At 41.7% G+C, this 14,552-nt stretch overlaps 1 protein-coding gene across 1 annotated transcript; it reads left to right on the forward strand.

Annotated features, from left to right (window-relative positions):
- The first annotated feature begins 2,703 nt into the window (after positions 1 to 2,703).
- Positions 2,704 to 13,923, forward strand: cratb (carnitine O-acetyltransferase b). Its single transcript, XM_080525516.1, has 15 exons — positions 2,704 to 2,909; positions 3,746 to 3,967; positions 4,559 to 4,677; positions 5,384 to 5,437; positions 6,145 to 6,307; positions 6,730 to 6,904; positions 8,005 to 8,095; positions 8,761 to 8,848; positions 9,294 to 9,394; positions 9,823 to 9,942; positions 10,809 to 10,931; positions 11,450 to 11,585; positions 11,806 to 11,868; positions 11,981 to 12,118; positions 12,632 to 13,923. Exons 1-15 carry the CDS (start codon positions 2,859 to 2,861, stop codon positions 12,833 to 12,835), a joined length of 1,848 nt encoding a protein of 615 aa, XP_080381642.1. The 5' UTR covers positions 2,704 to 2,858; the 3' UTR covers positions 12,836 to 13,923.
- Positions 13,924 to 14,552: the final 629 nt, after the last annotated feature.

Genomic DNA, 14,552 nt, shown 5'->3' on the forward strand with positions numbered 1-14,552 from the left:
CAAGGTTCACTGCCTCATCACTGACAACGCCTCCAACATGATTTTGTGTGCAAAGCTGCTGGGAGTACACCATGTGCCGTGTTTCGCTCACAGCCTCAACCTGGTTGTGAAGAAGGGCCTGGACCTCACACCTGAGCTGAAAGACATACGCTTGAGAGCCAAAAGGATTGTAGCCTTCTTTAAGTCTAGTAGCACAGGGAAGGAGAGACTGTCCATCTTTCAGGGCCAGTTCGGGGTCCCCCAGCATAAGCTGATCCAGGAGGTGGACACAAGGTGGAACAGCACCTACCTGATGCTACAAAGAATGAAGGAGCAGCGCCTGTCAGTGGGAGCGGCCCTGGCCAGCCTGACCACAGACATCCCTGCTCTGACTAGTGGGGAATTCGATTTAATGGCTGAGTGCCTTGATATATTGTCACCATTTCATCAGGCAACCTTAGAGCTGTCCGAGGAGAAAAGAGTGTCGGCATCAAAGGTGATACTTTTTTTTTAATAATATTTTTTATTCCAGTATAGAAGATGTCATGTACATTGAAAAAGGCATGAATATTTTCTGTTTTTCTCCCTCCCCTCCACCCACCCCTCCCTCTCAAACATGTCGGCATCAAAGGTGATTCCCATAATAAGTATAATGCAGCACACGGTGTTGGAGAAGTGTGGTCGGATGACCAACCCTGCTGCCTCACAGCTGGGCCTGCACCTGGTCCGGCTCCTGACGGCATGGTGCGGTGTGGAGAACGTTAGGGTCCTGGCATTTGCCACGCTGTTGGACCCCCGTTTTAAAATATTGGCCTTCGGTAACGCCTCCCACGCTCAGGAGGCGGTGAAGAGGTTGACAGCTGAGTGTGCTTCAGTTATTCAGAGCACACTGAACGCACCTTCAACCTCACAGGTAAATACCCTTTCCTTTGCACTGTGTATTTCAACAGCAGCACATTGTATGTCCTGAACAAATTCCTCCCAGAGGACCACAAAGTTAATTTTATTTATTTTATCTTTCTCTCAGCAGTCAACCTCAGCACAGGAAATGCCTGCCGCCGAAGAGGCAGATGACTTTTGGGACATTCTGGACACTCAAGTTGGTTAGTTGCAAAACATAGTCAATTGTTGAGGATCACATGAAAAAGCTGTACATTTGACAACTAGGCTAATTGTTGTTGTGTTCCCAGGTGCAGCACATAATGTGAAAAGCCCAACAGCAGACGCCACGGTGGAGGTGCAGCGGTACCTGAGCGACCCCTACCTCCCCAGAGGGGAGGACCCGCTGAAATACTGGGCCACACACAAGACAATATATGTGAACTTGTTCAAGCTGGCCACCAAATATCTACATATGCCAGCAACCTCTGTCCCCTGCGAAAGGGTTTTCTCAAAAGCAGGGGACATTGTAAGCAAAAAGAGGAGCCGTCTCAGTCCCAGCACTGTGGAGAAAATCGTTTTCCTGAATAAAAATGTGTAGACTAATCTGTCCCACACAACCATGTCCCACACAACCATGTCCCACAGAACCATGTCCCACACAACCATGTCCCACACAACCATGTCCCACACAACCATGTCCCTCCCACACTTTGCCTGTTCATGTACACAAGCAATACATCTTTTATTGTTCACATAAGCACATGTCTGTCCAGTTCCCACAATATAGCCTTGTTTTGCACTCTTTCCCTGTTCCACAAGCACAGCCCAACACTGTGGCCCCTGTTATGCCATGTTGACCATCTGTATCTGCCCCAATTATCAAACAGCCATGTCCCACACATGCCTAAATGTCGTTCAGATTTGTATCTTTACATAGAAATCAGAAATGGACACAACATTTGCATTTATTTATTCATATTTATTTATTATAGTCTACTAGACACATCAACATTTAAGATCGTATATGGCCACATACACATTGACACAGTTTGTCACAGCACCTTTATTGAACAAGACATCACAGATGACGGTGGGCTTATTGTATTTTGACTTGTGAATCAGTCGATACAGCCGCCATACCCTGACCTGACCAGCAGATGGCATTATGGAGCTGCTGTATCGACTGCATCGATAGATCGACACTTTTTCCGACACAATTGCGTCGAAAGCTTCGTTTCCCCCATCACTAATTTGGTGTGCACTGCACTTCGTCATTCAAACAATTGACTGGCTGCATCTAAACGTCCTAAATACGGTTTGAACTAAAGCTAACATTGTTCAACAGTGCTGCTGTGGTTAGACATACCTGATGTTTTGTTGTATTGTTCTTCCCATGATGGATGTATTTTTATCTTGTAGATAGTAATAGTTATTTGTCTGTATTATCTTGTAGATAGTACTAGTTTGTTTTGTCGGTCTTACATGTAACGATGAATTGAGAATCAAGGATCCCAATTGAAATAAGCCAGTGGCTTTCTTGGGTTTTTATCCTGTTAGTTGACCTTGTATGTAATATGTACTTTCATGTACCTACTTCTGCAAATCTTCTAATAAAGTTTTCAATCAATCAATCAATCAAAGACGACAATATCACAAAGTCGTTTTTAAACTGACTTCCGCCTTGCGGACGTACGTCACGTGGCGTACGTCAGGGGGGGCGGGGCTCTTCTGGGTTTGGTTGATGTTGTTGATGGTGAGAATGTGTTTCATGAGTTTTGCAGAACTGAGAAAGTTTCCGACTCCAAAGAAACACTAGTAGCTAGCCAGAAGAGCTTGAACACACCTGGCATTTGTTCGTTAGCATGCTAAACTATCTACACACATCTCTAATTTGCAGGTTACGTTTGTAACTTGAGCTAAAAAAGTCAAACGTTTTGCAGTTTAACCCTGATCCTGCAAAGTCGTGCAACACTGCGCGCGGGTTGAAGATAGCAGAGATGATTTTGCGTAAAATCCCATCAACAACATGCAGGACGTGGCTGTCTTGGGTAAGTGTTCAGACACTGTTCAGTATATTCCACTAATGTTGTCTGTCTACGTGGTGACATATCAAATGAATGCACTTGTTGTGGTTGTTCTGATATTGTCTTGTGTCTCGTCATGTTAAGATTGTGTTGCTTTCTTAAGCCTGGTGTTACATAGCTGAACTTCTTCCTAATATCTTTGTGCACAAAAGTGTGTTCTGTTATCTTTATGCTGCAAAAACATGAATCTTTATGAAACGAGGTTTCTGCAATCAGTGTCAGTTCTTTAACCTTGTTTCATTCAGGGTATCCGCGGTGTCTTGAAAAGTATTAAAAGTTGATAAATCAATTTTGGGAAAATCAAGACCCTTAATAAGTATTAAAAAGTCTTATCACGATTTTATGAGGTCTTGAATTTTGTAGGTATTTTTCTGAACTAGACTCTGTCCAACGAGTTTGAGTCCTAAAAACTATTAGTAAAAGTTAATGAATTTATTATTAACTTGAATTTATTTAGTTTTATTAAAAAACAAAGATGAACCGGAAATTGTGTTGTATGATAGTGGTCTAGTCTATTGCAAACTAAAACTGTTAAGTTAAAGGTGTCACTGATGTAAACGGTTACAGCTCAAAGTGGTGGTGAGGTCTGGAAAAATATTGACACAGTCTTTAAAAAGTCTTAGAAAGGCATTGAAATGAACCTCAAGATTCCTGTATATACCCTGTAGCTGAACTTCTTCCTAATATCTTTGTGCACAAAAGTGTGTTCTGTTATCTTTATGCTGCAAACATGAATCTTTATGAAACGAGGTTTCTGCAATCAGTGTCAGTTCTTTAACCTTGTTTCATTGAACGTCAAGGTGGCGTACAGACAGGAACACTGCTTCTCCTCGATGCCTGACCAGCCCGTCCCCCCCCTGGCTGCCACCCTGCAGGGCTACCTGCATGCCCTGGAGCCGCTGCTGCCTCCAGACGAGCTGGACCACACCCGGAGGATGGTGCAGCAGTTCGGCAGGTCCGGGGGGCTGGGTCCCAGGCTGCAGGAGGGGCTGGAGAGAAGAGCAAGACACTCGAAAAATTGGGTAATAGGATAATACAAAATCAGTAATAGGACAGTATGATTGTTTTTGTTTGAAACAGACCAGTAGTTTGGGGTTAGGTATTGGTTTTTGGAGGAATAATTATATATACAGGGTTCCCAACGAGTCCTTGAAATCCTTGAAAGTTTGTGAATTTGAGAAAAAAAGAAATCAAGGTCTTAAAAGTTGAAAGTGCTTGAATTCCCCCCTCTCTCTCTCTCTCTCTCTCTCTCTCTCTCTCTCTCTCTCTCTCTCTCTCTCTCTAAAAATAAATAAATATATATATTCAGAAATGTTTTACTTAGCTCGTCAACTGGTTCTGTCTCAAACTATGCCGTGTTGGGTCCTTGAATTTGAGGGAATTGAGTCTTGAAAGTCTTTGAAAGGTGCTTGAAAGGTGCTTAAAAGGTGCTTGAATTTGATGTTTCAGAACGTGTGGGAACCCTGTATATATTTTTAAAAAAAATAGATGGACAAAGAAAATATATCATACGGGACACTGCTGGTGGAAAGGTACCAATTTAACGGAAATTAAAGAAAAAGTTAAAATACCGTATGAGTATAATCTACTCGTCCTCTCCCTCCTGCCTCCAGATATCAGACTGGTGGGTGCAGTGGGTGTACCTGGAGAGCAGACAGCCGCTGGCCGTGCACTCCAACCCAGCCATCTCCCTGCCCAGACGGGACTTCTCTGACTGGAGGGGTCAGCTTGTGTGAGCAGCCTGACAGCAAAGTCTTTATATGCCACCAGTGAGGTACTCGGGATAAGGCCAGTTTGCTGACTGTACACAAACCTACTGATTTGACATAACCTGGATGGATGAGGTTACACACACACACACACACACACACACAGTTCTTTCTTTCTTTCTTTCTTTCTTTCTTCCTTTCTTCTGCATACTGTATGACTGCACAGCCGTCTGACAGGTATGCAGACACACTCGCACACACACACACACACACACACGCACACACACGCACACACTCGCACACACACACACGCACACGCACACACACACACGCACACACACACACACACGCACACACACGCACACACACACACACACACACACACGCACACACACACACACACGCACACACACGCACACACACAAACAAACAGGGACAGATTTACAAAACACTTTGCGCCTGTGCAGATCAGTTGTTTTTAGTGGGGCAATGCTGAGTAAGACGAGGACAGCCTACTGCCTAGGCCAGATTATAGCATTTCTGACCGAATGTTTCATGTGGATAGGGCAAAGCTGCTTTCTGTGTCGAGGCTAGATAGTTTTTCAGATAGTTCCTCCAAAATGTGGTTGATTAGACAATGAAATATGATTCTTTTCAACTGCCTGTTTTTGCAGTTTCTGCAGACTAACTGTTCTGAGCAGTTCTCTACCGTATCTTGTTTCAACCCAGCTTTGCCTCCAAGCTGATCGCTGCTGTACTGGATTTCAAAGCCAACATAGACAAGTAAGTCATCTTATGTTTGGGCATAGCACACTTGATAAGACATTGATATGACATTGATATTACACACACGTGTATAACCCAATAGGTTTTTTTTTTTTTTTTTTACAATATATTTATTGATTTTCAGTTTGCAAATCACATCAAATTGTACATTGAATCACAATTTAAAACATGGCAAACATTTTTGTTCCCACCCTCCCACCACCCTATCCCTAACAAATGAATACAGACATAAGCAGGATTTGTAGTCTAACTTAACTAAACAGAAAATAAATAATGTATTTTTAACTAAACAAAAACAACCAATAGGTGTTGATTACATTGATTTAATTAATTAAGTTATTATTTGATCAAAAGGTGAACAATATCAATATTATTTGTATCAAAAGGTGAACAATATCAATATTATTTGTATGATCCCATGTTAAGGATACCATCTCTACCCATGTCGGACCCCAGGAAGACTAGCTAATGTCATGGCATTAGCTAATGGGGATCCTAATAAACGAACAAATAAACAAACCCTCAGCCCCAGGCTATGTCGGGCGTTAACCTTTAGCCTCTGTGTCGGCTTGTGTGGCTTTCATTGAATGAAGCCGATCTAAATCCATGGTGGCATATTGTCAGTAAGTAACTGTATCCGTGATAAGACCTCTCTCTCTCTCTCTCTCTCTCTCTCTCTCTCTCTCTCTCTCTCTGGCTGCCAGGGGCGGTCTGCCAGATGAGTTCATGCGGGGCCAGGCCCTCTGCATGGAGCTGTTCCCCCTCCTCTTCTCCTCCTGTCGGATCCCCGGGCCCAAACACGACCACGTGGCCCACTACGGACGCTCCGGCCGCCCCACCCACATCACCGTGGTGCGCAACTACCAGGTGAGCTCACGCATTTAGGTTATAGGAGTAAGTAAGTAAGTAAGTAAAGCTTTATTTATATAGCACCTTTCATACAAGAAATACAGCTCAAAGTGCTTTACAACAGGATAAAAACATATACAAGCATAAAATGAATATAAAAGCAGGGGAAGTATAAAACAGTAAAAAGAAGCTGGGAGCAATTTGGGGTTCAGTGTCTTGCCCAAGGACACTTCGACGTGTGGCCAGCCGGGGCTCGAAATGCCGATCTGCCAACCTTGCCATCATTAGACGGCGGCTCTACCTCCTGCGTCACAGCCGCCCCACACCCCACTATTGTTGTCATGCCCATACACGCCTAAAGCACATGCAGATCTGGGGGCTGGGCTGTGTGTCCTGTCCTGTTTGTTGTTCCTGACAACCTCTCTCTGGTCCTGTGCCAGTTCTTCCAGCTGGATGTGTACAACAGCGACGGCTCGAGGATGACGGAGAGCCAGATCCACGCCCAGCTGCTCAGGATCAGGTCTCAGTCCTGGAAGACAGACAAGGAGCCCATGGGCATTCTGACCAGCGAACACCGCCACACCTGGGGCCTGGCCTACAACCGCCTGCTCAAAGGTACAGCAGCACACTACATGACCCATAATGCACCTATATACAGGGTTCCCACGGGTCCTTGAAATCCTTGAAAGTTTGTGAATTTGAAGAAAAAAAATCAAGATCTTAAAAGTTTTTGAAAATAGACATGGGTCATTGAAAGTGCTTGAATTCCCTTCTCTCTCTCTCTCTCTCTCTCTCTCTCTCTCTCTCTCTCTCTCTCTCTCTCTCTCTCTCTTATACGAATTATAAACAGAGCTGCCTATCAAGAACCAACTAACAAATTATTCATAAACACCTATGATCTCAAATTTAAAGAATTGGTGGACTTCAAAATGGCACAAGTAATGTATAAAGTAAAAAATAAGATGCTTCCAGACTGTATCCAGAGACTGTTTCAAGTTAGACAGAGTAATTATGAACTCAGAGGAATATGTATGTTTATGAAAACAAAGATTAGAACAAATGCAAAACAAAGATGTATAACAGTTAAAGGAGTTAATTTATGGAATACTTTTGAAAAGGAAATGAAAATGTGTAGTACACTAAAAGGATTTTAAAAATTACTTAAAAATAAGATGATTAACAAGTATAAAACAGAGGTTTAAATATAGTTTTTGTTTGGTATTTTTTAAACTTTTTGTTGACATGCGTAAGTGAAATTTTGTTTATAAAAGTTTCAATGTTTTGATTATGCATTCATGGGGGGACATGCATACATGTAACAAGGGAAGGCGCAATAAGCCACGGCTTCAGCCTACACCTTTTTGGTCCTGGTGTTATAAATTGTGACTGTGGACATTTTTTAATATCTGTATTGTGAATTGTATAGGGGACCAAAATAAACATTCTCTCTCTCTCTCTCTCTCTCTAAAAAAATATATATATTCAAAAATGTTTTACTTAGCTCGTCAACTAGTAAATAAGTCTCTCTATTGCTTAACACATATTTCACAATATATTGTTTTGCTGTGCTGTGGTAGAGAAGGCAAGAGACCATCTAGTGTTCACACATTCAAACCTCTCCTTTTTTTCCAGAGCTGTATATACTGTACATGCAAGCTAGGTCTCAGAAATGTTTCATGCTCTTTTTGTCTCTCTCTCTCAATGCTGTCTCTCAGATAAATTGAACAAAGAATCGGTACGAGTGATTGAGAAGGGCCTTTTCACGGTGTGTCTGGACGCTCCAGTCATGAGGATTTCAGATGAGAAGTATGACCATTTGTTCTTTTCCCTTTACCTCTCCTCATGTCATCATAATAAACTACAGTATATTATTTGTGTGAAGGCTAAAATACTAAATATTTGTATGCTGTCCTTTCCATGAGACTCTTCTCACTCCTTACATTTTGATATAGGCCTATAGTTCTTGAAGTAGGCTGAAGAGATTTCTGATTTTCTATCGTACAGTAATTCAGTCAGAAACGTAGAGGACTTATTATTACCATTGAATTTGTGTTGTTATTGTGACTCAGCTGAGAATACACTACCGGTCAAAACACGCCTCCATTTTCCCAGTTTTTTGTGATATTTAGCTAAAATGCAAAGATGTCATCAACAAATCACTCAATAATTAAAACTCACAAAATTAATAAAATGTGTTATTAATCACAGCAAACCATGCGATTAACTCGATAAATCTTTTGTAATCGTTTGACAGCCCTAGTGTTTACAATAACATGTCCTAGTTATGGTGAATATAAGCAGATTTACAGTTTGTTAATGTGTCAGCATTTTATGTGTTTATACGTGTTATGTTTGACACTATGCACAGTAATTTTTGGGGCACTTTTCAACTTAAACATCTCTGACGTATTTCAGATCATGAAATGAAGTACGGTCTCGCTGTTCTGAGTTGTTTTGATTTTCACTGACAGGTACTCTAGTCGCATGGCAGCTCAGATCCTGCATGGAGGGGGGAGGTATTCGAACAGCGGCAATCGCTGGTTTGACAAAACACTGCAGGTGAGTAGGTAGGAACCACTCAGAGACTCACCCTCACTCTCCACTTTTAAATCCCACCTCAAAACCTACCTGTTCTCCCATCCATACAACCTCCCCTACCCCTAACCATCTCCCCTAACCCTGCCACCCCCCCTGGACATTGCTGCGTTAATTGTTCCCCGTTCGTTAACTCTGTGTTCTATGTGCTCATGTTATCTGTTGCTGTTGTTTCTGTGTTTTGTGTTATTCCCATGTTGTCAGCGTCTTTGAGCCCTGGAAAAGCTCTTTATATATACAATTAATTATGAATTATTTTTATTAGAGAACAGTGGAACTAACCAAATGACCAAATAATCAGCTGTACTAGACTAGAGTAAACGATCGAACAAACTAATGAAACTCTCTTTTTCACTGTCTCTCTCTCTCTCTCTCTCTCTCTCTCTCTCTCTCTCTCTCTCTCTCATAGTTTGTGGTGGGTGAAGATGGCTCCTGGGGGCTTCTGTATGAGCAAGCTACTGCCGAGGGCCCGCCAGTATCAACCCTTCTGGATCACATTCTAGAATACTGGTGAGATAAAACACAGGGAGGGTCTCAGTAACTCTACTGCCCAACGTGCTGTAAGCAGTGTGGTAATATTCATATTGGGGCGGCTGTGGCACAGGAGGTAGAGGAGCCGCCGTCTAATGATCGCAAGGTTGGCAGATCGGCGGTTCGAGCCACGGCTGGCCACATGTCGAAGTGTCCTTGGGCAAGACACTGATCCCCCAAATTGCTCCCAGTGCGCGGGCTGGTGCCTTGCATTGTAGCTTGCTGCCATTGGTGTGTGAATGTGTGTGTGAATGGGTGAATGAGAGGCCGTTGTAAAGTGCTTTGGATAAAGGCGCTATATAAGTGCAGTCCATTCATATCACGCAAGAGTTTTCCAAGAGTTACTTGATATTGTAATGATGATGATGAATGAATGGTGATAATTACTCATCCATTTTCTACAACAGTAAGAAACCAGACCCAAAGAGAGCCCCTTTGGTCCCTCTTCAAATGCCCAAGAAGCTGTACTTCTCCATCGACCGTGAGATCAAGAGAGATATCGAGCATGCCAAGCAAAACCTTGATATGTGAGTTTACCCTGGACACCCTGGAGATATATAGTGTTTATGTACAAAAGAAGAGATTTGGTGAGGCTGCATTCTCATTTTATGCACCCAGATTGTGGAATGCACTGCCAGTTTACATTAGGGATGCAACCTCAGCAAATATGTTCACGTCAAGACTAAAACCCCATCTTTTTAATATTGCCTTTAAATGACTAAATAATAAAATTATGATTATATAATGATTGAAGCACATTGAGCTGCAACGTTTGCAGGAAAAGCGCTATACAAATAAAGTTATTGTTATTATTATTATTATTATTACTCACTTAATTGACACTGTTTTACTGTGTGATGTGCACTAGTGCAGGTCACTAATAAAGATATGTAAATACCCAGCCTCAGGGTAGATGTTCGCTTTGCTTCGAAATCCAACACACTCAAAGCTGACATGAATGAGAGCAATTGGAGTCAACATGATTATGTACCTTCAATGTTGATCTAACCTTGACAAAAACATGATGGCATAATGCCCTGGTCGGCTTTGCTACCCACCTGATCTCTTCAGTCTATTTAAAGTGGCGTTTGTGATCGAGTTTCAGAGGACGTGCAGCCCTCCGGTGGCCAAATACTGAAATGAACCACAGTGGAAATATCTGAATGGAAATTAAGATTATATTATATTATTATATTTGTTTGGTGTATATGTTACGGTACATGTGGGAAAACGGTTTATGTTGGCATTTCTGGGGACATGGAAGCATAAAACGTCGACTTGGTACATGCTGGCATGTCTAACCCTAACCTTACCCCTAACCCTAGTTTTCCCAGTACCATAACATATATATATATATTTTTATCATATTAATGTAATTGGATGTTTTTCACAGACTGATCAATGACTTGGACATCAACTGCTTCAACTTCCAGAGGTTTGGGAAGGAGTTACCCAAACAGCACAACCTGAGTCCCAACTCCTTCCTGCAGGTGGCGCTGCAGCTGGCCTACTACAGGTGACTCCAAAGAGACCACAACAGTCACAAGAGGTTGCATCATTGTGCATCACAATTGGATATGTTATAACAGGGTTCCCGCGCTGGTCTTTAAAAGCCATAAAGTCTAGAATCCAGCAATCCAACCTATAAGGCCTAAAAGGTCTCAAATTTCAGTTATTCGGTCTAGAAATTAGGTGCTAGGTCTTAAAAATGAGATCCTGCAAGGATGACAAAAAGCTATCATATGGTGTCGCGAAAGGTCTAAAAAGGTCTTAAATTTGACTTGTTGAAACTTGTAGGAACCCTGTATAAAGATATGAATAGTTCATGTTCTATTCACAATTGGTGATGCAGATTTTCCTCGATGGCTAATTTTCATACCAGGCGCATGATACTCCCAATATGTAACAAAAACATTTGGTTTAAAAGAATAACAAAATGATGAGATGGATATCATTAACTGCCAATTAGAAAATCCTGCATTGGGTAGTGATGACACTAAAAAAATCCCTACTCTCCCACTCCAACTCCATTAGAGTTCACAGTGAGGTGTGTGTCTCCTGTGACATTGCTTCCCAACGAATGTTTCGAGGCGGGCGCACAAACTTCATCCGGTCTCCCACCAATCAAACCCTCGAGTTTGTCCGTGCCTTTGACGAGCCCTCTATCTCGGTGAGAAGCTTTGCATTGCCTGTACAAACATTGACCTTAGTGTGTGTTTAATCTTTCAGTTGGCGGTAGCAGTAGCACAAATAACTGCCGTTATCAGCAACCAAGCCAGCCACATAGTAGCTTGAGGAGGGGATAATGAGGGTTGCGTACAAAGGTGCGGAACAGCTGTCAGTTGATACCGTGTGTATTCATTCTGTAAACTTTCGTTTATGTGCGACAGAGGGAGGCAAAACTCGAGTTACTGAGAGAAGCTGTAGAGGCCTACAGTGCTCTTACTGATCAGGTAACTGGATCCAAGACTCTACAACAGCAATAACTGCCTGCCACATTCTCTCAGTAGTATATAGAGCTTCCTCACTTGGTCACTCCACCTTAACAGTGACTTTTCTGTTTAGACGCTAAGAGGGCAGGCGATCGATGGTCACCTGCTTGGCTTGAAGCTCCAGGCCATTGAGGAGGGACTGAGTGTGCCCAGACTCTTCATGGACACTGCCTATGGACTGGCCACCCACTGGAAACTCAGAACCGGACAGGTACACCCATGTGAATGTGAAAGATATTGATATGTTTGTTACCAAAGACATACAGGGAAGAATTCTGTCACAACTGAGTTCAAGCTAATACAAAAAAACCTGACCGTTTTGCAGATGAACAAATGCAACTGTCCCTCACTAGCACATAGGAAAATGTGTGCCTCTAAAATGTGTAACGCCACATTGGCCCAACACAAGTTTGTACAGTGGGGTGCAAACATTTGGGCACACCTGGTTTAAATGTCTGTTACAATTAACATTAATCTCCAAGTGATTGAAAGCAAAGTTTTTGAATGATAAAAAAGGAAAAGGGCCCTGTGCAAAAGTTTGGGAACCCTTTTGGATTATTCTTTGTTACCTTTTGAGAAGATGATTACTAAGGCCCAGACCAAGGTGATTTACTCATTAGGGCTTCAATGAGTCAGGTGAACATAATTGCAGGGTTGAACTATATATTCTGAAGTAACGCCTTCTGTCTCCCCATCTTCTGTACTTTATCCGGACGCTTGACAGGTGCCGACGAACACGGACAGTGTTATGTGTTTCGGGCCTCTTGTTCCTGATGGATATGCCGTTTGCTACAACCCCCAGTCGGACCATGTCCACTTCTCCGTAACCGCCTTCAACTGCTGTGAGGAGACCAACGCTGAGACGCTGGCCCTCACCATAAACAGCACCCTCTGCCACCTCCAGGAGTTACTGCAGCCTACCGTCTGACAAAATTACCCTTATGGAAAGCGACTCCAAGGAGCTAATGATTTGATTTCTGATTCATATTTAGCTTTTTACTACGTGTGAGCTAGTTTTAGCTTATTTGCTTCATGGCTATGCTGGTTATGCTTCATGGCAATTGAGTACCTTTGTTGGGTGAAAGTAAACCAAAACAGTTCAAACTACTTACATTTGATAAGGGCAATCCAATCCAAAACCATAGCAGACTGGACTTTTAAAGCTATGTGTGTCTGGGTAAAGGTTTCAAGAATTTCCTTGACTGGTCAAGATGGAGATGAATGACATATGTTGTCTAATGCAGAGTCATAAGATGATTTCTTTCTTGGTATCTAATACCATGTGCATTTTATATGCAATTTGCCTATTGTTTGCTGCACTGCTTTGGCAGGCAGTGTGAATGTCAGCACTGCAGTATCCGTCCTCGCCTATGATACTCCATTTTGGAAGAATTTCTCAGTAGTGACTCGAAAAGGTCCAAATGTTAACAAATATGCTTCAGGGTTCCCGCGCTGGTCTTAAAAAGCCTTAAAGTTTTAAATCCAGCAATCCGATTTACAAGGCCTAAAAAGGTCTCACATTTCAGTTATTCGGTCTAAAAATTAGGTGCTAGGTCTAAAAAATGAGATCCTGCAAGGAAATCAGTCCGACCACATCAATTTACGTGGAAATTAATCAAGCTGGAACCAAAAAAATGCCAATTCGCTTCCTTTTTTGTCTGTATGGCAATGAAATCCCTAATTTCATCACCTCGAGGATGACAAAAAGCTATCATATGGTGTCGCGAATAGGTCTAAAATTCTATTCAAAGAGTTCTAAAAAAGGTCTAAAAAGGTCTTAAATTTGACTTGTTGAAACCTGTAGGAGCCCTAATGCTTCGATTGGCATAAAGTGTGTTGGAACTTGGATTTCTGTTGCTAGTCTCTCCTTACATAGCTGCAAACACAAGCAGAAATATTTCCTCCTGTACTTTTGTAATGTAATTTAGAATTCGTTTGAATTCAATCCTGCTGCTTTATTCAGAGCTCCGATTCTTTGTGCTGTTCCTCTGTTCTACGTTTTGCTAATAAAATCCTAATGATTGAAATGTGTTTGTATGGGTGATGTGCCATACAGGCATATTTTGTTGTTGTAATTCAAATCAAATCAAATCAAATTTTATTTGTATAGCGCATTTCTTACAAGATGCAACTCAATGCGCACACAATGAAAATGTTCAGTCAATCAATCAATCAATCAATACTGACAGAGCCGCAAGCAGGCAAAAGTAAAAAACCTGTATACTATGTAGCCAGGAAAAATTCCCTTGCAGCCCTCTACCAATAGAGCGACTACTAGCCAGTTTGCTTACCAGTACCTGTAATTGGTTATTTATAATACTCTTTTTTATTAATGAGTGGGTTTGCTACAGCAAGTCCAACTATGGTTCTTGCTCATACTAATTATTATTAAATAAAGGTAACAAAATAATAATAATAATAAATTATTATTACGCCATAATAATAATTTATAATAATACATTATTATTATAATAAATAATAATTTTCATTGATGATCTGGCCAAGAGGCCCCGGCAATAATAATAACAAACATGTAAACAGAAATACTCAGGGTCGACATAGAACAATACATACAATACATGAGAACGGCAAAGACAGTGAAGATAAATAAATAAAAACAAATGGAAACAAAGTCAACTAACCTA

This window comes from Nansenia antarctica, assembly GCF_963989245.1.
Source record: "Nansenia antarctica genome assembly, chromosome: 3".
Taxonomy (NCBI): Eukaryota; Metazoa; Chordata; class Actinopteri; order Argentiniformes; family Microstomatidae; genus Nansenia; species Nansenia antarctica.